The 26,273-nt window shown below is 41.6% G+C and overlaps 1 protein-coding gene across 1 annotated transcript; it reads right to left on the bottom strand.

Moving 5' to 3' along the window:
* Positions 1-173: 173 nt before the first annotated feature.
* On the bottom strand, positions 174-26,247 carry ACTR8 (actin related protein 8). Its single transcript, XM_075833899.1, has 13 exons — positions 26,074-26,247; positions 24,218-24,388; positions 18,118-18,228; positions 16,678-16,782; positions 14,896-15,069; positions 12,889-12,982; positions 8,692-8,824; positions 6,348-6,501; positions 4,642-4,737; positions 4,195-4,335; positions 3,710-3,971; positions 2,666-2,829; positions 174-528 (listed from the first exon to the last, which is right to left on the bottom strand). Exons 1-13 carry the CDS (start codon positions 26,209-26,211, stop codon positions 385-387), a joined length of 1,887 nt encoding a protein of 628 aa, XP_075690014.1. The 5' UTR covers positions 26,212-26,247; the 3' UTR covers positions 174-384.
* Positions 26,248-26,273: the final 26 nt, after the last annotated feature.

Raw genomic sequence — 26,273 nt, forward strand, 5'->3', positions numbered from 1 at the left:
CATGGCCCGCAAATGCCATAGCCGTAATTACGGACTGGGCTTACGGCTACAGCCGTGTGCAGGGGGTCTCAGTATGTAAGTCTTGGAGAAGTCTCGTACCGCTCATACACCACTCAGACTGATGCATTGTGTTATATCACACTCTTGAGGTCAATGATTGAAGTGACATCATGTATTGTAAACATTGATTTATTTTTTCTTAATAAAAATAATATAACAAATCTTCCTGTGAAAAATTTGCATTAACCATTCCGTCATACATTTCGTTCTCTATCGCCGCACTGTAGGCCGGCTGGAGTATTAGCCAGGCTTCGTTACAGTGAGATATTTAGTCATTAATGGGATCATCCACAACCAAATTTACAAGACAAAAGTCCATTTAGTTCACCAAACAAATGCAGCTCTTTCCCGTAACATGCGCACTCCGAACCTCTGCCATTCCCGCTGATAGATCCACAGCTCCTGAGTAGTGTCAAGACAAGCCAGTACTGCGCCTCCTTTCCATGCGATCAGTCGTGGGTCCATATCCTAGGTAAAAGCAAACAAGATGTGACCGTTATACTAAGGGCTCATTCAGACGAGCGTAATACTCAATCGTGCGCTGTGCGTTGAAATAACTCACATTTCAATGGGGCTATTCACACATGCGTGAGTTTTCATGCAGCGAGTGTTCGTTGCGTGAGGCTCACTGCATGTCCTATATTGGTGCTTTTTTGTGCACCTAGTCGCTCATAGTCTATGAGTGTGTGAAAACCACAAACCGCACAAGGTCGACATCCGTTATCACGCATCAGTTATATAGAAAAGCAGAGAAATACATTTCTTTAAAAAAAAAAAAAAAAGAAGTGCTTGCACAAATGTGAAAAACACATCCTACACGCAGAGCACACTGATGCCATACGCAACACACACAGACATGAAATGTAGGAAAAACGATGCGTTTTTTACACGCACAAATCGGACACGCTCGTCTGAATGTAGCCTAACGGTATTGGTACATAAAGGCTATTTGAAAATGAAAATGTATTTTATGTATCCTACATATATACAGTGAGGATGGCTTCAGATCTTGATCTGTATCTGCAGCGTCGGTTTAAAGAGGCTCTGTCACCAGATTTTGCAGCCCCTATCTGCTATTGCAGCAGATAGGCGCTGCAATGTAGATTACAGTAACGTTTTTATTTTTAAAAAACGAGCATTTTTGGCCAAGTTATGACCATTTTCGTATTTATGCAAATGAGGCTTGCAAAAGTACAACTGGGCGTGTTGAAAAGTAAAAGTCCAAGTGGGCGTGTATTATGTGCGTACATCGGGGCGTGTTTACTACTTTTACTAGCTGGGCGCTCTGATGAGAAGTATCATCCACTTCTCTTCAGAACGCCCAGCTTCTGGCAGTGCAGATCTGTGACGTCACTCACAGGTCCTGCATCGTGTCGGCACCAGAGGCTACAGTTGATTCTGCAGCAGCATCAGCATTTGCAGGTAAGTAGCTACATCGACTTACCTGCAAACGCCGATGCTGCTGCAGAATCATCTGTAGCCTCTGGTGCCGACACGATGCAGGACCTGTGAGTGACGTCACAGATCTGCACTGCCAGAAGCTGGGCGTTGTGAAGAGAAGTGGATGAAACTTCTATACACAACGCCCAGCTAGTAAAAGTAGTAAACACGCCCCGATGTACGCACATAATACACACCCACTTGTACTTTTACTTTTCAACACGCCCAGTTGTACTTTTGCAAGCCTCATTTGCATAAATACAAAAATGGTCATAACTTGGCCAAAAATGCTCGTTTTTTAAAAATAAAAACGTTACTGTAATCTACATTGCAGCGCCTATCTGCTGAAATAGCAGATAGGGGCTGCAAAATCTGGTGACAGAGCCTCTTTAAGCATTTTATTTTCCCCTTAAAGGGTTGGACGTGGGAATATTTTATACCAGGCGACTAAACAAATCCTTGCAACTGCAGAAAAAGCCTGTTAATATAGTTATTTTACATCGCTCCTCTGCACTGTTTTGACATGGATACAACCTTATGCTACTGCAATTTATAAGCATTGATATTGGAGATAACAGGAGTTTCCTAAATATAAATAAAGTCTCCTGCACCGAGATTAAATTGTATATTAATATTATCTGCTTTACAATAGCAATTATCTGATATATTTCAGTAGGTTCAAGGGTCTCCTTTAAATGTGCAGTTTAGGCTCTGTTCACTTCACCGTTCCTTTCCGCTGAGGGGTTCCGTCTGAGGTTTCCGTAGTTTTGACGGACTCAATAGCGGAGTCGACTGCGCTATTGATTCCGCCAAAACAACGGAACCCTGTCACAACGGTGACAGGCGGAAACCATTATCTAGGTTTCCATCACCATTGAGTTCAATGGTGAGGGAAACGGAAGCTAAGGTTTCCGTTTGCCTTTCCGTTGAGGGGTTAACCCGATAGAAACCTCCGATGGAACCCCTCAACGGAAGGGCAATGGTGATGTGAACAGGCCCTTATATGGGCATGAGTGACAACACCTCTTGCTTTTGTGCATAGTTTCTCCATAACAATTTCCATATTGTTCAACACTGTAAAATACGATGTCATAAAAACGGCATAATACAAAAGGACAGTGACAAACAATAAGCAGGTCGACGTCACTATACATGTACATTTTACCTTAGGTCTTGTTATAACTTCCACACTTTCAACAACTCTTCTGAAGGACGGAGGCATTTTATTGAGGATTCGATGTTGCAGGAACTGCTGTGCCTTGTGAAACATTAACCCCCCACCGACCACCAAGATGGAGCTGTACATCTTCTTTTTTGTGTCATCAGAGACTGAAAAGAAACGTGTCAATTTCAGTCAAAGGAAAGCCATTTTTTTTATATATCATTAATTTTAGATTATTTATTTTTAGATGTATTTGAGATCTGGAGATTTACACAAACCAACAATAAATGACTATAATCATTAAACTCTGTACTGGTACATACAATGATTTTATTTTATCACATCTCTTGCACGTTACCATATTTTATAGCTATTCTCTCCCTTGCAGCCCACCCTTACGCTGACATGCATGGAAACCCAATAGGAGTAGTGTGCGTTCCTAACTCCTAGGTCATGAATTTCTGTTATTTGGACATTCTCATCTACGTGTAGATCTTTACCCTGGTGATTAATCCAAGGGAATGGGAGGGGGTGTAGGAGAGAGTAGGGATCAGTTTGTGTATACTTTAGTTTTGGTGGGGGACTGAGTGACAAAAGGCCATTCCTCAGAGCCTCCAAAATGTCTGTCTACAATTTCAATTTCTGTCCCCAAACTCCTAACTATATGCAGTATTTAAAATGCTCCTGTCAAATGTATTGTCAGACAACTTATAAAGTTGCTTACATCTGCCATTGACTCCCATTTAAAAAAAAGCACCAACAAATAAAGACAAAAACCCCCAAAACAGATTTTTCCGGCATATACGCTGACTGTGCCCCACTAAGCAAATACTAAGAAGACTAAGAAATTAGGAATATTCTTGAGCGCATGAAAGCTTTTTACCTAGATACTCATTTCTTTTAAGCAAGATATATATATATATATATAGTCCTACTGTACTAATATGCCTGTACATCTTGAATTAGATCTTAGGGAAAGCTTTGAGACAACAAACAATCATGGTGACAGAGGCATTGAAATGAATGGTAGGTGTATATCAGTCTTACTGCAGCAGTCAATGCTATGAAGAACTGCCTTGTCCAGGCCCAGTGCTTTCCCTTCAAACTGAGTCATCATTGTTTTCCTGGAGAATAATGATGCAGAGGTCTCTTCCCCATCGTTACTATGCCCCATGCCATCACCATGAGAGGGCCCGAGCTCTGCTTCCATCATGTGTCCTCTATCCGCAACATCTATGGCCTGGCTCCGTGCGTCATCAAACATGCTGGATTTAGGTATGGCCTTTCGGTCTGCAGCCGCCCTAGATGACTTCAAAGAAATTACAATCAAACTTTGAAGCATCTTTATGACGTGGCATTCCTGGTATGCCCACAGATGTAGCAGTGCTAAGTATGGCACAACTCATTGAGACATCTGGGTTATTAAGCAACATTGAATTATATCGCTGAAAACCAGTATCAGTCTAACCATTGCCTTTTACATTCACTTTTTATGTGTAACAATTTTAACAGTGAAAGGGGATTTGTCATACCTGGTCCTGTTTGCTTTGTGTTGCTAGTAGATATTGCTCATCATGAGGATCTTCTGGGTCTCCCTGTGATCTGTGTTGTAAAGAAGTCATTTTCTGGCCAATAATTCCAAATGTAGCCGGATAGAACAGAGCCATCGGAGCCTAGAGGACGCAAACAAAACATTATCAGTAAGGTGTAGGACCAGCCGTATAAAAGCTAATAAAATAGTACCAGCTAATTATTGATGTAGTATCAGACACAGGGTAGCGATTATAGTATAAGCTCAAACATGCAGCGGTACAATGGATAGCAGTGAATTAAAAGATTATGCAAGAGTTAAACTGTATCAATTCTACAATAATTATTTACTTACAATCCAATGGAAAACTCCACTGATGTGTAAAATAATAATAATAATAATAATAATAATAATAATAATATAATACAAAATCACCAATTGATTTTACCTGAAGTTTTTCATCTCCAAGTTTCATTTGGTACAACAAGGACGGAGTTTCTGGATGCCGCACCTGAAACTCGTGATCCTTTAGTCCACAAATGTCCTGAACAAAACACATTCTTATTTATTGCCATCTCTTACATAGTGTCAACATTTTTTTGCAGCACTGTACAGAAATGATCATCAGTCCCTATGCCCGATGGAGCTGTCACACACACATTGGGGCCAATGTCATAGGAAGCCAATTATCTTATCTTAGTATGTTTTTTGGAGTGTGAGAGGAGACCGTAGGACTCCGTTTTTTAAATGTGCAGTAATATGACTCAATAGCCCCATCTAGTGGTAAAATTCAAGTTTTAAAGTGTAACGCCAGTTACAATCTCCCACCCGATCTGATATCAGGCATGGACTGGTGAATAGGATCTGTGCACGGAAGTCTCCAGGTGTCGTACGGTTGCCACAGCAACTGTGCCACCCAGCGTGCGGTATGCCTGATGTGCGATCAGACCGGAGATTGCAACTGGAGGTTATAACATTGAACGCTAGGGATAAATCACATATTTAAATGGCCATGATCACACAGACACCGTTTTGATGCAGTTTTTGACTCAATCTTTGCAAACAAAGCCAGAAGTGGATCCAAAAGAAAGGAAAGGTATAAAGGAATGACTGATGCATCGCCTTTCGTTTGTGTCCACTGCCGTGTTTGGCTAAAAAACTGGAGCCAAAAAGTGCATCAAAACGGTGTGTGTGATCCTGGCCGGATTGAGCAGCTGCATGTGATCTAGTATAATTTTTGGGACGTGATCAATTGAAGCGGTCCTTAGAAATTACATATTGAGGCTACTGGACCCTTGTCAAACCTAGCTAGTAGACCCTTGTTTGAGATCCCTGCTTTCTGTCACTAGATGGGAACATATTTGTTTATATCAGGAGGAGGAAATTCTGTACGGGACTAATATGACGGCTAAAGGCTTGCTACAATTGCATTAGTGTAGGAAAAAAATAAATATCAGCTTGGAGACCAAGCGGTTTGGTGCCTAGAATACATTGGCCAGAATGGATACAAACTCAGAGCTGTGAACAGGACTATGTCTGTAAAGGTTTTAGAAATGTGACATTCAGAGACAGCAAGCAGAGATCTTTAAAATGGTGGGGAATTTAAAAAGTATATTAGAAGTTATATATATTATAAGTTGCCCAACCGTTCATTATACAATGAATATGCTTTATCTGCATAAAGCTAGATAACCCACTTAAAAACAATAATGTAACAAGACTACTTTACAATTACTATAGGATAATTAGTAGGATGAAAACCAAGTATAGTAATGAAATTATCTACTGTCCAAAATGATGTGACGCTGCTATCCTTCAGTAAACCACGACCGGGCTTGGTTGTAGGGGAGAGAACATGCTCTATAAGTGCTGGCTGACCTGTGAAGTTGTAGACCGGATGGAACAGGCGCAGGTTGCAGATATAAAATGCAGAGCATTTAAAGAGACACTCCACCAATTTTTTTTTTTAGTGTGGCCCCCGTTTGTAAAGTACACCTGGTAAAAGGTAGGGCAGGCCATCCTTTTACCGGGCTCTTTGTTGCAGAAATATCCCGATTGCAATTATGTCACGTGCCGTGTGGACCAGAAGTCTCTTTCACTATACATTCCTATGATAGTCTCAATGTGTAAATTAAAGCATGATGCTGATCCTACCTGGTCCAGGTGTGTAAATGTCTCCTTAAGCTGCTGAAGGAGAAGGCAGTCCAGTGAATTACTCAGCTGACACTCTCGGTAAGGAAATCCTGCTCTCTGCATAAGCCAGAAGAAGCAGCGAGTGACATCAGAGCCACCATAGGCAAGACACAACCTGCAAACAAACAATTTTAGTAATATTTGTTTCAATGGAAAAACAACAACAATTGCTCTGCTTTATACATGTTTACATACATTTCCCTATAACCCTGGAATCTTTCAATTATAACCTTAAACGTCAGGACTACCTTTTTATACTTCTGTTAACATGATTTGACCATTGTATTTTTTCTTTACCGGTCCCCCCGCTCTCTGCCCTCTCCCCCATCAACTACTATTCCTGGTCCCTGTATTACAGACCAGCTGCCATCCTCTCTAGTAAAAGAAAAGTGCAGAAGGACTAGAGGTGAGTCAGTAATAAGTGCAACCACCTCTTCTATAGCACAGATGGTGCCCATCCAGGTCTCCACAGGGGCATTAAGAGGCCGGGCCTATTCATAGATACATTATTCAGAAGTTGTGTCTGAAGAATTACAAAAATAAATAAGGTCCCTCTTACACCATGTTGATATGCAGTTTGGGAACTGTTTTTTAACCAAAAGTGTATAGAAACTTGTCCCTGAAGTGTCCAATATTTGCCTATAGGGGAAGAGTGTGCCCTTTTGCCATTTATTTATGTGGAATACTGTATTAATATTGTAGACCGTTATGCTGTTTACATCAAAAAAATTTATGGCAAATATAATGCATCTTTTTTTCCCTATGAATTTTTATGAAATCTATAAAAGAAAAGTCAGATGTATGCACATTTCTATAACAGTAATTTGTTACCTTTACTTTAAAAAATTGTATGGGGGGGAATTAGTCATCCTTTCTGGACCAGTTTTGTAGTGAAGAAAAGTCGCAAAAAGGCCCAGGAGTCGCAATTGAAAATTCCAACTTTTGGGAATTTTATGCCGTCCTTGACACTTTTTGGAAAAGGGCTGGGGCCAACACGGCGTGACAAAGATTTCAGCTCCTAGCTGGCGTAGATTTCACTCTGCGGGGCCCCGTACCTTGCCTGCCCAGATCAGACTGCCCTCCCTCGGACACACACACTCATCTTATCGCTAACCTTCTATGAACGATCGTTTGCCCGATAATTGCCCTGTGTAAAACCCCCTTTAATAAATCTGTCGATTCTTTCTCCAGTTGAGTCGATAGCTAAGATTGACATATCATTTTTTTATTTATTTATTTTTTAAAATGTGTGAAAGGATTTTCCGGTTTCCTTTAAAGAGGCTCTGTCACCAGATTTTGCAACCCCTATCTGCTATTGCAGCAGATCGGCGCTGCAATGTAGATTACAGTAACGCTTTTATTTTTAAAAAACGAGCATTTTTGGCCAAGTTATGACCATTTTTGTATTTATGCAAATGAGGCTTGCAAAAGTCCAAGTGTTACAGTAAAAGTCCAACTGGGCGTGTATTATGTGCGTACATCGGGGCGTTTTTACTACTTTTACTAGCTGGGCGTTCTGACGAGAAGTATCATCCACTTCTCTTCACAACGCCCAGCTTCTGGCAGTGCAGACACAGCCGTGTTCTCGAGAGATCACGCTGTGACGTCACTCAGTTCCTGCCCCAGGTCCTGCATCGTGTCGGACCAGCGAGGAAACATCGGCACCAGAGGCTACAGTTGATTCTGCAGCAGCATCAGCGTTTGCAGGTAAGTCGATGTAGCTACTTACCTGCAAACGCTGATGCTGCTGCAGAATCAACTGTAGCCTCTGGTGCCGATGTGGCCGACACGATGCAGGACCTGGGGCAGGAAGTGAGTGACGTCACAGCGTGATCTCTCGAGAACACGCTGTGTGTCTGCACTGCCAGAAGCTGGGCATTCTGAAGAGAAGTGGATGATACTTCTCGTCAGAACGCCCAGCTAGTAAAAGTAGTAAAAACGCCCCGATGTACGCACATAATACACGCCCAGTTGTACTTTTACTTTAAACACGCCCACTTGGACTTTTGCAAGCCTCATTTGCATAAATACAAAAATGGTCATAACTTGGCCAAAAATGCTCGTTTTTTAAAAATAAAAACGTTACTGTAATCTACATTGCAGCGCCGATCTGCTGCAATAGCAGATAGGGGTTGCAAAATCTGGTGACAGAGCCTCTTTAAGACTAAGGCTCTGTTTTCATCTTCATCGTGGCTTCCATTTATAACGCTCTGGCTTATAGAGGGGATCTCGAGCGGCATCTATGACATCTTTATGCCCTAATAGGTCATAGTGACAGGGATTGTCTTAAGAATCCTGCTGATACCTGGTGTTTCGATGAGATATACCATCCTCCACACAGCAAATGCTGGTCTTTTGATCCCCAACATCAACAATGCAGGCACTATTCAGACCACTTCCGTACACAGCGCAGACTGACTCCTGATGGACGATCACACCTGAGAGACAAAACACATTAATATTCGTTATATTAAAAATTTAATTGAGCAAATGCTTTTGTCCTAAACTTACAGGATTTCACTACAAAACTGTTGTTCCATATTACATCTCATATTTTGTTATTAAAAGTCAGAGAAAGTTTAAATCATTGGTTTGTGACGTTTTACATGAACTTATAAAAACGTAAAGGTATTATCAGGATTAGAAAATCATGGCTGCTTTTTTTCCATAAAACAGTGGCACACTTTTCAGCAGGCTGTGTGTGGTATTGCAGCCCATCACCATACACTTCAACAGAGCTGAGCTGCAATACCAGAGACTACATGGACAGGTGTGGGGCAAGTGAAGCCTGTGGAATTACCTGTATTTCTGCATTGATTTCCAATAAAATTTGATCTAATTGTTATCTATGTCACAATTATAGACAAACACAATCGAACTAAACAGTTGTTATGTTCATGTATTATATTGAGCACAAGGAGTAAACACAGTGCAAAAAAGGAGTAAAAAAGTTAATTAACCATTGAACTTATTAACCTGTTGTAAAGGATCTGCCAGGCACAACTTCTGTGTATACGCCCATAGGTAATCAGTCTGCACCTGAGTCTATGTCTGTGAGACTGACTCCATCTTCCACCACTCAGGATGGCAGGCTTAGGAGTGGGAGAGCCTATCGCAGCCTGGCCAGACGGAGCTAGCTCCCGCCCTCTGTCTATTTATACCTGCCTTTCCTGTTCCTCCTTTGCTTGTGATTCTTCTCGTTTGGTTTCCTGGCCCTGCTGCAGCTTCTGAACTATTTGACCCTACTTCATACTGACCCTGGCTTACTGACTACTCTCCTGCTCTGCGTTTGGTACCTCGTACACTCCTGGTTTGACTCGGCTTGTTCACTATTCTCCTGCTCTGCGTTTGGTACCTCGTACACTCCTGATTTGACTCGGCTCGTTCACCACTCTTGTTGCTCACGGTGTTGCCGTGGGCAACTGCCCCACTTCCCTTGGCTTCTGTGTACCCTTGTCTGTTTGTCTGTCGTGCACTTACTGAGCGTAGGGACCGTCGCCCAGTTGTACCCCGTCGCTTAGGGCGGGTCGTTGCAAGTAGGCAGGGACTGAGTGGCGGGTAGATTAGGGCTCACTTGTCTGTTTCCCTACCCCCATCATTACACCTGTAGCTCCCCTTTAGCAGTAATCGCCTTCACCAAACGTTTCCTGAAGCCACAAATAAGATCTGCAGAACGTTGAGGAAAAATTTCAGACCATTCCTCCCTGCAAATGTGTTTCAGTAGATCAATATATAATAACAGAACAAGAAAAGGACCTGGGTATTCTGGTTACAAATAAGCTAAGCAGCAGTACTCAATGTCAAGCAGCAGCTGTAAAGGCACATAGGTTTTTAAAATGTATAAAAAGAGAGATAAAAAAATGATTTTAAATGTAATATTACTCTACTATATATCCCTTGTAAGGCCACATCTTGAATATGGGTTTCAGTTCTGGGCTTCACACTGTAAAAAGGATGTAGGACAGCTAAGGAGAACTAGCACATAATCTGTTCTTTCCAAGGACCAGGGGACATTCATTGCATGTGGAATAAAGAAGTTTCAGCCATCAATATAGGAAAGGGTTCTTTGCAGTTAGAGTAGTCAAACTATGGCATGCCCTAACCCAAGGGATAGTAATGGCAGATACTATGTCAGCATTTAAAAAAGGCGAGATGTTTATTTACTGATGAATGGCATTGAGGGTTATAACTAATCTAACAATGAAGGATGAGTAAGTAATTGAGAAAAGTTGAACTTGATGGATCTGTTTCTTTTTTAACATATGTAACTATGTGGAGCGTGACCATCAGCCAAGATGGACGGTCGTGTTTGATCTGCGCTCTTGGGGACCGTTATTAAACCTGTTAAAATCCTGTACCAACAACACGCCTATTATGTCTCAACAGGATGTAACCGGACCATACCATCTTCTGCATCACTCATCGATACCTCAGGACGCGATAGTAACTGCCATCCACTCACACCGCGTGGTACATGGCAGGCCTAGTAAAGCCTCATGAGACGCGCTGCCTATCAGGTCACGTAGGAGGTGAGGACCGGAAAGGAAGTTCTCCTACCTGCCGTAAACTGCTGTACATCTTCCTCGGGGCCGCCCGTGTACGGATGTCGGCTACTGTGCTCCGTTGTGGCGAGTGACCCGCCCTGGTGTGTGGCCTGTTTGGACTCCGGACACCGCTTGTGTATACTGCAGTTGCTGAAGGGTTTCCCGGTATTCCCCCGAACGAACATGTTTTGACCGACCTGCACTCCTGACTTGCTCTCGGTGATGCATGCCTGGTTCCTTGGACCGTGAGGGTAGTGCCACTCATTGCTGATTATATCCCTCCTGAGCTAGGCTGCCTACCAGAGGGACATTACCTCTACTTGGAGGAGCTGCTGCACTGCTCGAAAACAAACCCTTCCACTTGAATATTCACCTGAACTCTCCTAGGACATTCCTCCTGCTCTACTTGAAACATATCTGAATCTCTATTCATACTATAGCAGTTTATATGAACACTATCTCCTATTGAATTTATACATTAACCCTTCCTGGACATTTCTACTGTGTAAGTTTGGGTGACTGCTGTCCACTTCTTGACTATATACGGTACATTAACTCTTCTAGGACATCCCTATGGTGGGAGTTTATAGCATCATTATAGTCTATACATTACCTCTTTCGGGATACCTCTCTTGTGGTGTTATATGCTTGTTGTCTCCTAAGTCTACAGCTTTTTGAATTCAGTGAAAATGCATAAGTCGAAGCATCAATCCGCAGTGGACGAGAATTTGTTCGAGCTGACCAAGATAAAGGCACTTCCACCCCATGCGCAACACACTCTGCTCAATCCAAACCAAAAGATGGCGATTCCCACTCACGAGATGGTTATGGACTCTGACACAGATCCTGAACATGCCCTACGTCAGGTATCGACACAACTATTATCTGCCATTAATACTTGTAAAACCTCCCTGACAGGCAAAATTGATGAGATCAAGATAGATGTCAGTTTACTGCGTCCAGATATGCAGAAAATGCGGGGTTGCATAGGCAAAGTGGAGGACAGAGTCTCCTACGCAGAGGATAAGCCTAATCCGTTGGCGGTTACACTTTCAGCTACCACTCGTAAAGTAGACGCTTGTCAAAAAAATGGATGATTTGGAAAACCTATGTAACTATGTCATATTTCTGCGATGCCTTGCGTGTACAACCCTCTTCAGGTCGTGCCACAGCGTTTTGATAGGGTTAAGGTCGGCACATCCCCTGTTTACACAGAAAGATGTGCTGCCGACGATGATTTTCAGAGCGGCATAAACTATAAAATCAGCTGCCGAACGAGAGTTTGCTCCTTCGTCAGCTGATCGCTGACCTGTTTACACAAGGAAATGATCGGTAACGAGTATTCGTATGAGCGCTCGTTCGCCCGATCATTGGCCTTTGTAAATGGACCTTTAGATAACAATCACACCACATTTTATTAGTAATCAATGCAGAAATCCAGATAATTCCAAAGGGCTCACTTACTTTCTCTTGAAACTGTATGTAAAAAGCTTCAAGTTTGCAATTAGGTACGTTTTAATGTGACATATACTAAAGGTATCTTCATAGGTCTACCTACAGGAGAAAAAAAAACGAAAATATTACATAACCAAGACATAGTGGTTCTGCACTCTAAAAACACCTGCCCCCTAGTGGAGTATTTTCCAATTCATACAACTGTATTGTTCTGTACAGCGCTTCACTTGTGTATCCAAGCCTAGCATAGTGATTGTATGAGACCGTAAAAACCAAGAAAAGCTTCAAGTTGCCATTTCCAATAGAAGAGGCCAAAAGCAGCTTGTATTGAAGAAAACGATATTGTTTCATGAAGTTATGTGTTACAGGCCAGCTGGGTCCCCTTCATAAGTCTTGAGATAGATATATATTTTTTTTCTTTGAATAGATCTCTAATTTGTCTCAACCTCCGAGGGACCAAAAAGTGTAATTTGAAAAAGATATATTAAAAGACGTGAACACACCTGAAAATCCCATCTTTACGAGGATCATATTTACCATCTCTTTCACGTGCTGTCTGTTATATATATCAGGAATGAGTAATATACATCGGTAATACTGTAAGAAATGTGAAGAAATCTTACTATAAAACAAGATGTAATGCAGCAGACGGCCCATAAATATCAGTAAGAAGTCTAAATGATCAATTATTTTCCAATCTTTAGCTGATTAACTTATTGCAGATTGTTTTTGGAAAGGGTAAGCGCTATAATTAATCGAAATTATAAGTTGTCAAATATTATTAGTATAAAAAACATGAATAACTTCAATAAATTACTTTTGCACAAACAATAAAACATCTTCTACATAGGACTATTGTGCAATTAGCCTTTGATGCACTGATCAGTATTATACTTTATAAGACAACCACTTTTTAGAGGGAAGCCGCGAAAAGGTGATCGCCGCAGGTCCGACATTAGAAACCTCTGATATTCAGCTGTTATCTCCGGGGAAGCAGCAGCTAGCCACACACTTCTCCTGCAGTGGCTGCTACAGGAGAAATGTAGTATTACATGCTGGCTATGGAGAAATGTAGTATTACATGCTGGCTATGGAGAAATGTAGTATTACATGCTGGCTATGGAGAAATGTAGTATTACATGCAGGATAAGTCATAAATGTCAGATAGATGCGGCTCCCACCTCTGGGCCCCCCTAAACTCCATTCTACTGTTCTGTGCTGTGGTTGAAGAGTGTGATTCCCGACCATGAATTATGGAAACAGCGTAGCTCGCTGAGCTATGCTGTTTCCATAAGTCCCATAGAGATGAATGGTAGTTACGGAAACAGCGTAGCTCGCATTGCTACGCTGCTTCTGTAACTGCCATTCACTACTATGGGCCTTACGGAAACAGCATAGCTCAGCGAGCTACGCTGTTTCCATAATTCATGGTTGAGAATCACACGCTTCAACCACAGCACAGTGCAGTAGAACGGAGTTTAGGGGGCCCCGTTCTAGAGATAGGTGCGGGTCCCAGAGGTGGGAGCCACATCTATCTGACATTTAAGACATATCCTGTGGACATGTCATAAATGTCTCTGATGGAAAAACCCCTTTAAAGGGAACCTGTCACCAGCATTTCACCTATTGAACTTTACTTATCCCTCACTGGCCGCGGCTATCAAAAGTTCATTGCCGTTACCCCCTCTCCTAAACTCCTCCAGCGACTGTAAATAACGGTCTGCCAACATTTTGTGCTTTTTATCGTAACAATCCGGTGTCCCTCTGTGCGCACACCCCAGAAGAGGACATCAATGCACAAGTACAGGATTTTGTGTGCTGGGGGAAGGCGAGGAGCTGTCAATCAAAAGTAAGGAGGCGGAGTTAACTCGGAAAGACTTGAGGAATGAAGTTTTGACTTTTATGCTCATTAGCATACGGTGCAGGAACACTAAAAAACTGAATACTAAAGCTACAGACGCCGACTAAGAAGACAATTATAGGTTATATAGAAATGATTTTTCACCCACTACCACCTGGTATTGCTGGTTTAATAGTTGAAATGCTGGTGACAGGTTCCCTTTAAGGCTGGGATCACACATGCAGTTTTAAAGCAGATTTTTACCGCGTTTACCACTTTTAAACAAGTGCCGATTGGCGTTCATTTGCCCCATTCAAACGGAGCAATGATCATTAGTATGGGGACAAACAATTGTTACTACATTCGTTCATTACCATACACGTGCATCATGTTGGGAGCACCTTGCCCTGTTTACACAGGGATATGTGCTGCCGACAAGTGACCAATTTTTTTGCCGCACAAAATGTGCGATCAGCCGACGAACGAGCGTTTGCGGCTGATCTCTGCACTGTTTATACAGGGCAATGAGTGTTTGTGTGACTGCCCGCTCACCCTATTATTGGCCTGTGTAAAAGGGCCATAAGGGTTTCTCAACAGAACTAACTACAATTTGATCTCCGGCTACTTCCAGAAAATGGGTTTCCTTCACATGAACAGACAATGAACACACCTTTAAATCTTTCAGTTGTATTTCCAAGAATTTGTGTATGACGTGTGACCAGATAATTTCCATGTCTGTCAGCACCGCAGTGAGAGAGCCTCCAGGTCCACCATGAATATTGAGTTGGCCCCGCCGAATGGGATAGTGAATATTATACCCCTCAGCTGGATTTATAAATAATGCCTGATGGAACAAAACATTCACATTTCAGTTAAGGGAAGCAACCTGTAAAAGATAGGAATTGTTCAAAATGTGTTCTGCTAGAAATGTAGCGCTATTGGCAGGAAAGGCAAATATGAGGAAGAGCCGAGTACATACAGAAAGCCAGCAGAGGTATTGTTAATGTAATGTAACCTGTCCCTAACCCTGCAGGGTTGGAGACAGGTTAGGGCCTGTTCACATCACCGTTCGGCTTCTGGTTTTAACGGATCCGTTAAACTGTAACGGAAACCTTGTTAAAACCGGAAACAAACGGAAGCCCTCATTTGTGTTTTTGACGGATCCGTCAGTAAAACGGATCCTTTACATTCCGTTTGCGTCCGTTCGTATCCGTTTACAACGGATCCGTTATTGTTGATACTACTTGTTTTTGTTTACATTTTTAAAAACTCCTCCTATTGGATGAAGGAAAGAGATGACCAGGAAGAAGGAATGTTCCCAAATCATTCTGAATGCAAACCTTGCAGAGGAGAGTATCATTGTGCTTTGGATATTGCCAGAAATTCTTTAAAAACGCTGCCCGCACAAGTGTCCTATATGCTGTGTGCAAAGAAAATATAACATTTTTGGCAGCGTCCTTTAAAAAGTCATATTTACACACCGCTGCAATACCCCAACACCCCAAAACAGCCAAATGCATAGAGAGCCCACAGAGCAGACCGCTTCAATACCCATATACACCCCAAAACAGCCAAATGCATAGAGACCCTTTACAGAGCAGACCGCTTCAATACCCATATACACCCCAAAATAGCCAAATGCATAGAGAGCCCACAGAGCAGACCGCTTCAATACCCATATATACCCCCAAAACAGCTAAATGCATAGTCGACTGCGCTATTGATTCCGTCATTAAAACGGAAACCTGCCGGAATGGTGACGAATGGAAACATTTCCGTCACCATTGATATCAATGGTGACTGAAACGGAAGCTGTGGTTTCAGTTTGACTTTCCGTTGCGGGGTTCACCCGACGGAAAACTCAGACGGGACCCCGGAAAAGAAAGCCAACGCTGATGTGAACAGACGTGTAAAATTTTAAATGTAAACTTAAAAACAATGACAAAACCCCAAAATACCTTCTTTTTTTTTGGTAGAGTGAGCACTTCTCTGCTCAAAATGGAGTGTCTGTGTTTTTTGAAGACTGTGCAAGTTGCAACAATTTCTAAACATGCTCAGCTCTGCAAAATGATGTGTTTGACGGAAAGCAATAACGGAATGCCTTCAGTTTGCTGCCGTCTGCTTCCGTTGGCCCATTGACTTGAATGATAAAACGAAAACGGAAATGTCATTTCCGTTAGGGATCCGTTTTATCGACGGAAACAATAGTGCTGCAGGCTGCGTTATTGTTTCTGCCCAAAAAACGGATCCCTAATGGAATGGAAGCAAACTGATGCCAACGGACACTTTGATCAATTCCATTGAAATCAATGGTAATACAAACGGAACGTCTACTTTCCGTTTGTTCCTCTGACGGAAGAGATAAACGGAAAGCCAAACGGAAGCCGAACGGTGATGTGAACAGGCCCTTACATTGATGGACGGTCCTAAAACTACAGATTTAAGAAAATACCTCTTCTCCTACAAAGTATTCTTCATTGTAAGAAGTGTTGGTCCATTGCACTCCAGAATCATGATCCAATATCGCGGCTCTTATCTGTTTATTGTATGCTTTAGCCTGAAAAGGTAAAAAAGAAGAAAATGCTTAATACTCATGTAAGAAACTGGTCTGAAGTGGTAAATATAGTACAGTGATACTGAGGAATCATAACATTTGCGACACATTATTGGGCATGTATTATTTGCGCAATAATTTAAAATTTTTCTCTCCTGGGGCCGAGTTAACTGGGAGGGGTTTGGGCCAGCAAGTTGCCAACAGACTTATCATTTGTGCTCATAGCAGGTGTAGATTTCATTTTTGTCTTTAGGAATGTTGGAGATCCGTCAAATGTATTAAGAAGTTTTTTTAATAAATTTGGTGCATTTCACTCCGTAAAATTTCAGTTTAAGATTTTGTAGGAATGACCATTCTTAATAAATCTCCCCCAAAGTGTATTAGACCGTTACAGAGTTTTTCATTGTACTATGTTTAAAGGAGAGCTAAATATTGAAAAAACTTCTGACATATCATAGTGACATGTCAGAAGTTTTGATCAGTGGGGGGGCCGAGCGCTGAGACCCCACTGATCGCTAAAAACAAGCGGCAGAAGAGCTTGGATGAGCGCTGAGCCGCTTAGCTTCTGATCGTCTTTTCTCGAAAACCAAGGTTATTGTTGTACGGGCTCAAAGACTTTCTATTAAGATCCGTCTCACACAGAATTGCTCGGCCTTTCCGAGAAAAGCTGATAAGAAACGAAGCAGCTCATTGCACGCCCGAGTGCTTCTACCGCTTAGTTTGGGCGATTGATGGTGGTCTCCGTGCTTAGATCCCCACCGATCAAACCTTCTAACATGTCACAATGACATGTCAGAAGTTCTTGGAAAGTTTAGTTACCCTTTTTAAAGAGGTGCTTGACTTTGGACGATCTCTATTTGTTAGAAGCTGCGCGACAACCTGGCAGCAGATGTTCAATTTCTCTGAAGAGCCACCACAGGAGAATATTAACCCCTTAAATGTCCGATAGATGTGGGTCTATACATATACACCAAATACGTATAGATTTTTCTATGTCTTACTACTTTTGCACAATAGCCCATTTCATGGAAAAAAAATTTTTTATGTTGCTGCATTTCAAGAGTCAAAACTTTTTTTTATTTTTATGACGATATAGCCACATGAGGAGGAGTTATATTTGGTGTGTTTCCGGATTGCCAGATTTTTGGAGTGTCGAATGCCAGATTAAAGCAATCCAAGTGTATTTTGGAGGCGCTATACACACAATGATGGGTTGTATTCAAGACAAATCACCACTTCTTACACTAAATAATCACACTGAACATATTTCATATAGATGGTATATGGAAAACAAAGCATCAACCTTAAGACACTGCAGCGCCTCCTCTGAACACTTACCTGCTCTGGAACTGCAGGGATCCGTCTGGTCCCATTAGACATCTTTTTAGACCAGATCGCTTGATCCACCATTTTGAATCCATTTTGTCTCTGTTCATTGCTTTCCAGTTTCTAAAAACAAAGACACCAATGAGAAAGCAAAAAACATGACCTCTGGAGTTGCGATAAGATTTAATTTTGGGCAATAATAAAAAAGATTAAATAACATCAATGGTGGGAGTTCCAACAAAAACTAGATCCATGTTTATATTTGTTCCATTACGAAGAAGGAATAAGTAGTAATGGGGGAGAGAGAGAGAATCGGACAGATCGTTTCACTGGTAGTGAAGAAAATCATCATAAGAAATTGAATCTCATATATCTCTATATAACCTATAATTGTCTTCTTAGTCGGCGTCTGTAGCTTTAGTATTCAGTTTTTTAGTGTTCCCACACCATATGCTAATGAGCAGAAAAGAGTCCTATCTTCATTCCTCAGGTCTTTCCGAGTTTACCCCGCCTCCTTATTTTCATTGACAGCTCCTCGCCTTCCCCCAGCACACAAAATCCCGCGCTTGTGCATTGATGTCCTCTTCTGGGATGTGCGCACAGAGGGACACCGGATTATTACGATAAAAGGCGCAAAATGTTTGCAGACCGTTATTTACAGTCGGAGGAGGAGTTTAGGAGAGGGGATAACGGCAATGAATGATTTATAGCAGAGGCCAGTGAGGGATAAGTAAAGTTCAATAGGTGAAATGCTGGTGACAGGTTCCCTTTAATACTGTCAAGAGCCGACACACTTGTAGCAACAGTCCACAGTATTACAGCCTTCTCCCATTCACTTGATAACCCCTTTAACTCCTGTCCATTTCACACCATTGTTGGTGACCGGCTCATGCAGCTTTATGTGTACCACCCCATGTGTATAAAAGATGGCCGGACCATTGTTCTGAACAAGCACTTTTACCTCTTGTATCACACACTATTTCCTCATACATTGTAAGCTCTTGCGAGCAGGGTCCTCACTCCTCATGTTTGAATTGTATATTAGATTTGTCACTATGTAATGTCTGATATTGTCTGTACATGTTCCCTCTGAATTGTAAAGTGCTGCGGAATATGTTGGCGCTATATAAATAAAGATTATTATTTTTCAACAGCTGGGGGAAGTTCCTAGAAAAAATATTTACAGATTTTGAACGTGAAAGTTTCATGATGATTTTGGATTATAAAGCCTTAGGAAACGTGCAACATCGAACTATGGTGGTATAAGTAATACGTAATAGAACATGATCCGATGCACACAGGAGATCTAGAGTGGAGAAGATAGATAGATAGATATAAGATAGATAGATAGATAGATAGATAGATAGATAGATATGAGATAGATAGATATGAGATAGATAGATAGATATGAGATAGATAGATATGAGATAGATAGATAGATAGATAGATAGATAGATAGATAGATAGATAGATATGAGATAGATAGATAGATAGATAGATAGATATGAGATAGATAGATATGAGATAGATAGATAGATAGATAGATATGAGATAGATAGATATGAGATAGATAGATAGATAGATAGATATGAGATAGATAGATATGAGATAGATAGATAGATAGATAGATAGATATGAGATAGATAGATATGATATAGATAGATAGAAAGAGATGAGATAGATAGATAGATAGATAGATAGATAGATATGAGATAGATAGATAGATAGATAGATATAGATAGAGACGATATATATATATATATGTTTTGTACTGGATAATTTGAAAATGTGTAGGATACATTTAGACTTATCAAAAACAACCTTTGATGTTGTGTTATCACATTGTCTTGCGTACTTTTTTTTCAATAGGACTCCAAAGATATAGTAAAATGGGAGAGAAAAATTCTATGATTTTATATACTGTGTTTTAAAGGCGTGTGCGCGCCATTGGTCTTTATAATTACCTGTATAAAACACCTAAGGGCCGATGAAGTGTTTATAGCGCCTGGTGTACTGATGAGGGAGAAGGTACATACAATGTAGATACAATGTCCATACATACCGCAGACAGTAAACATGACAGGTTTTTATCCTGTTATCACTTGGTTGCCTTTGTGTACCCACCAAATTACCCGATTCACATCTACAATTTTTTTTAGGAGTCTGTATGGTTGGCCCATTACAGTCAATGGCCGAATAGGTGGCCTCCAAAAATAGATGAGCCGTCAACGTCTTAAGTGAGATAATCCCATAATCAATATTTATCACCTGTCCACAGGATAAGCGCTAAAATATCTGATTGGCGGGGGTCCGACTGCTGGAACCCCTACTGATCCCGAGAACAGGTTTACCTGGATCTCCCGTATGCCTCATATGAATGGAGCGGTACTGCGCATAGTCAGCCATCCGCGGCAGCCCCATAGAAATTGAATACAGCGGTGGTCAATTCATATGGGGCTCATAGGGATAGCCAGGTAAGCTCGTTCCTGGAATCAGGTGTGGATAGGTGATAAATATTGATTATGGGAAAACCCCTTTAAATTCCTTGGTGCCTTTCCAATATTGACATTACATGTGACAGATGACACGTCACCGCGCTGAGACGACAACACGAAAAGCAGGAGTATCAGTGAGCACTAGTGTGGGAACAGCAGTTATTGTAAAAAGGCAACAAAGTCAATTAGATTTGTCTTAGTGGGTTTTTAACTGGGGAATATGGTTGATAAAATCTCATTATATGCAGATGATGGACTTCTGTTTATACCAAAAATTCGGTAATCCGTCTGGCCTTCAAATTAACTGTCAAAAATCGAGTTTGTTAAATCTTTCAGCGGAGGTAAACCCCCCGGTCAGGTCTCTTCCTTAAATTTTGATGAGGTATTTGAATATTTAGGTATAAAAATCTGTAGGGATCCTGCAGATTACATCACATTGAATATAATTCCCCTGTTTGGATATTTCAGAGGGTAAAATAAATTACCCTTGACCAGAGCTGCAAGGATAGCACTGATAAAAATGTTTGTTTTTTTTTACCTAAAGTATTACACTTTTTCACCAATTGTGCGATCTGGTTGCTGGAAAAAATGTTTAAAACTCTTGAAGCCATTTTTAACGATTTCATTTAGAATGGGAAAAAAACCTGCATTAACCCGTTAGTGACCAGCCCATAGTCTTTTTACGTCGGTCACTAACGGGCCTTATTCCGATGCCATAGACTTTTTACGTCGCGGCATCGGAATAAGTAAACAGAGCAGGGAGCTGTCAAATCTCCCTGCTCTGAGCTGCTAGAGGTAGCTGAGGGCTGGGGGTGTCCCTGCTCTGCCGGGTGAGATCGATATTAGTATGGATTTCACCCGTTTAACCCCTCAGATGCGGTGCTCAATAGCGAGCACCGCATCTGAGTGGTTTTGGAGAGAGGGAGCACCCTCTCATCCCACTGACACCCGGCGATAAGATCGCCGAGCGTCTGTGTCTCCGATGGCAGCTGGGGGCCTAATAAAGGCCCCCAGGTCTGCCTGTAATGAATGCCTGCTAGATCATGCCGGAGGCATGACCTAGCAGATGCCTGTCCGTTTTAAACGGACAGGCAGTAATACACTGCAATACAAAAGTATTGCAGTGTATTATAATAGCGATCGGAGGATCGCATTGTGAAGTCCCCTAGTGGGACTAGTTAAAAAGTTTAAAAAAAAGTTTAATAAAGTTAATTAAAAAAAAATGTGAAAAAAAAAATGAAAAACACACTTTTTCCCCTTACACAATGCTTTAGTATTAAAAAAACAAAATAAAGTTAAAAAGTTACACATATTTGATATTGCCGCGTGCGTAACGACCCCAACTATAAAGCTATTACATTACTTAACCTGCACGGTGAACGCCGTAAAAAATTAAATAAAAAACGACAGAAGAATTGCTGTTTTATGTGAATACGGACTTTAAAAGTGATCAAAAACTACAAGTCTTCCCGCAAAAAAACAAGTCCTCATACAACTGCATCGGCGAAAAAATAAAAACTTTACGGCTCTTCAAATATGGAGACACAAAAACAAATAATTTTGAAAAAAAAGCGTTTTTACTGTGTAAAAGTAGTAAAACATACAAAAACTATACAAATTTGGTATCGTTGCAATCGTAACAACCCGCTGAATAAACTTATTGTGTTATTTATACCACATGGTAAACGGCGTAGATTTAGGATGCAAAAAAGAGTGGCGAAATTTCAGATTTTTTTCTATCCCTCCCCAAAAAAAGTTAATAAAAGTTAAATCAATAAATAATATGTACCTAAAAATGGTGCTATTAAAAAATACAACTTGTCTCGCAAAAAACAAGACCTTATACAGCGATGTCGACGCAAAAATAAAAAGGTTATAGCTCTTGGAATGCGACGATGGAACAACGTAAAAAATAGCTTGGTCATTAAGGTCCAAAATAGGCTGGTCATTAAGGGGTTAAATATTGTGCAATTACCTACCCTGTAAATAAAGGGAGCTTTGCCTTTCCGGACTGGTATTTTTTGGCTTCTCTGTTCCAACAGTTTCGGGACTGGGAGAACTTTGGTGCCAATAGATTTCTATTGGAAACTCTATGGGGCAAAGGGTCTAACGTATCCAAACTTTTGGAAGCTGGGATGTTGACATTTCCTGAACTGGGACTAGGGTCTATCTATGAAAACCAGCAGCGGGTCTGGGACGGTTAAGCTCATGGAAAAGATAAATACTTTTACGGCAGTCACCCCCCCTATGGGATAATAGGAAAATTAGTGAGTTTGACAGCCACCCTGACTCTTTGTTTTGGAAAAACGATCACATCACAAGGATATCACATTTATTTAATAATGCACAATGAAAAAGTTTCACTGAACTGCAGAGACTGTACAAGGTCCATCATCACGGCCTTTTCAGATATTTTCAAATAAAACACACCTTTTTGGCTATTAGGAATAAATCAAGTTTACACTTACACCTTTTTTTTATCTTTAGAATGTTTAAAAAAAATAAGAAAGGACTTTTGTCCTCACTATATAAAAAATTCCTTCTTGCGGATGAAGGAAATAATGTTTAAAAAAAAAATCACAAGAAAAATTGGATAAGGATCTTAGAATTAAGATTGATTGGGTGTTAGTTTCTAAATATATTGGGGAAATATCACTGATTTGCGCTCGCCCTTTTATCTGCCTTATGATTAATTATAGACTTTATTACACCACGAAGCTTTTAAAGATTATGAGGTTGAGAAATAATGATAACGGTCAGAGATGTTTAAAGGGAGTCTGTCACCAGAAATGTCCATATCAAACTAGCAACAGGGTATTATAGATTAGGCTAACCTGATACTGACGTGTATTACCTTTTTGTCACGAGTCCCTCCTTTGCAGAGAAAATAGTTTTATTCCGTTTATGCAAATGAGCATTTTGGAGCAACGAGGGCGTAACTGTTGCTCCAAAATGCTGTGTTGTCGTTGCCCAGTTCAACCGTTACGTCATCGTTTTGATCGGTACTTCTGCGTATGTGCAGAATATGAAGCAGAGCCGCATGCGCGTTCAGGACACTACGGGACCAGGCGTGAACTCGCCTACTACACTGCCTGGCCCCTGTCAATCAATGTAAGAAGGGAGAGGGGGGGGTGACCTGGGAAACGACAGCAGAGCATTTTCTTTACTCTTGATTGAAAAAGTTAAAAATGTTCAATAAAAACATTAATTTCACAGCAAAAGAGTGAAATCCACCATAATTCTGCTACATAATTGATTTGAAACTCTTCATCTTGCCCATGTGTATGCCATTTTTGAAACATCATCCATATATATTGTACCGTGATATGTTGTGAACTGTGATTTTGCTGCAGAATCTGCACCAGAAATCCGTCAAATCTGAACGTGGCCTAAAGTTACAGATAATGTTGTAAAGTACTTCACGGAGGAATACAAAGTTATACAGGGCCTCAGTATAGTTACATGCTGTGTATGTGAAATATAGACTGATGCATGTAGTACTATTGACTCATATTCAGGACCTTCCAAGTACAGACATGACAAAGATGTGAATGGGGCATTATGGCCTGTGGAGAACCAATCATTTATCATTACCCCCCCCTGTTTAGTGAACTTACATTCAATCCCTCTCTGAGGAGCCACTTGTCACAGGATACAGGCTGCCCGGGCTGTTTGTGCCTCCTGGCGATGACATGCGGGATCGCTGCTGGGTGGGTGTCTGTTGCTCTGCCAATGCGCAAGGTGCTGGATCCAGGGTGTACGACCACAACATAGTCACACTGTATATGCTGCAGAAATAAACACATAGAAATGATCACAATGACTACAAATCAATCCTTTACCAGCCACAGACTTCATCCTAGACCCCGAGAACCCCAAATATAGCATCAGAGAGGTTAAAAAAACAAGCCGTGAAGACAGGGGCCAACTGAGAGAACGATCTGGACCCCTGAGCAGTACGGGGCCCTTACCAACCACTATTGCTGTGATACTGTATGCTTGGTTTGGGTTAATAAACCGCATTTCCAAATGCGACCCCTGGAGCAATCAGCTGATCGCCCCTGATCCAGCTCCCGACACCCCTAGACAAACAGCTGATTATCGAACATGTCCATTTGCCCAGATAGGGCATATGGATAGGGGCTTTCTTTATGAGACAACGCCTTAAGGCCCCACGCACACGACAAGATTTTCTCCCTCCCGTAAATACAGGTCCTTTGTCATCCGTATTCCACCCATATTTACGGACCCGTAAAAAAAAGGGGGCTGGAAATGAAGTCACAATCATGTCCAACCCCCTTAAAAGGGTCACATGATCGCTCAGACGCTATTTTCTCTGCTTTTTATTCAAAAATTGAAATCCCCTGATGTCGCCTAGCAACGCTCCCTTAATTACGGGAGCCCCATAGACTCCTATGGACCTGTCTGTGCCGTAATTACGGCCTGAAATAGGACATGTTCTATATTTTTCAACGACCCGGGCACCTTCCCGTACGCAAACAGGAAGGTGCCCGTGGCCTATAGAAGTCTATGGGCCCGTATTTACGGTCGTGTGCATGGGGCCTAAAGGAGCAACCCCCTTTTTTTTTTTTTAAGGATTTTAACATTTCGAGGTTTGGATTTTATAACCGAGTTAAAGCTTTTTGGCCGCTTCAGGCACTTGCCTAATGTCCAAGCGGTCAATCTACCCCTGCTTTAAGCAATACCCCCTTTTTATATTGGTTTTGGAGTCACTATGAAGGGGTTTTCCAGGATTTTACATTGCAGGTCCGTCTGTACGGTAGGCCATCGATGTGTGATCAGTTGGAGTTGATGCGCGTACACCTGTATCTGGTACCGTTCACCTGCAGGGTGACACCACATCTGGGGTCACACCGATCCGGAATACAGCCACAAATGGGGACATGCAGAGCGCCATATTTTTATATATATTTCATATGCATTTGTTTTATTATCTGGAGCCTGCATAAATAAAATAAAAATAGCAGCCTGCTCAGGTGTCGTATATTCTCTCCTAGAAGCTTTATATTATATTATGCATATAAGGGGCAATACAGACTAGTAATGGCTGCAATATGGTTTTGTATTGCGCACCAGTATTTGGGTGAACTTTTCCCATTTTTAGGTCTGACTGCTTCATATATGCCCCCCCCAAAGACTCTGGCCACTCAGAAACCTCATACATGAGAGGACACGTGGTAGTCATGTGACTCATGTCCACAGGAAGTCGCATTGTGAAGTGAAATAATATGTATATAGTGTCAACAGGAAAAGTGGAGCAGTTGCCCATAGCAACCAATCAGATTGCTTCTTTCGTTTTCATTAGGGTGTCTGAAAAATGAGAGCGTCAACCTGATTGGTTGCCATGGACAACTACTCCACTTTTCCTTTGCACCGGTTTTTACACTGCTACTGAGGTTCATTCATTTCCAACGCGGTTGTCACGGAAATATTTACTCCCCCCCCCAGTCACCTCCTGCAGGGGTTCAGGAATAGCTGCCGGCACTATGGGCCGCTTCACTCCCCGCTGCTCCTTCTCTTTCTCCCTGCCATTCTCCGGTTCTCCCTTTTCAGCCTGTGTCATAGCGGCCACCGGGTTCCTGCCGCGCATGCGCGACACAACACCCAGGGAACGCTAGCGGCCAACCAGAAACTATCCCTGGGACACCGGAC

The sequence above is a fragment of the Rhinoderma darwinii genome, chromosome 7 (genome assembly GCF_050947455.1).
Source record: "Rhinoderma darwinii isolate aRhiDar2 chromosome 7, aRhiDar2.hap1, whole genome shotgun sequence".
NCBI lineage: Eukaryota > Metazoa > Chordata > Amphibia > Anura > Rhinodermatidae > Rhinoderma > Rhinoderma darwinii.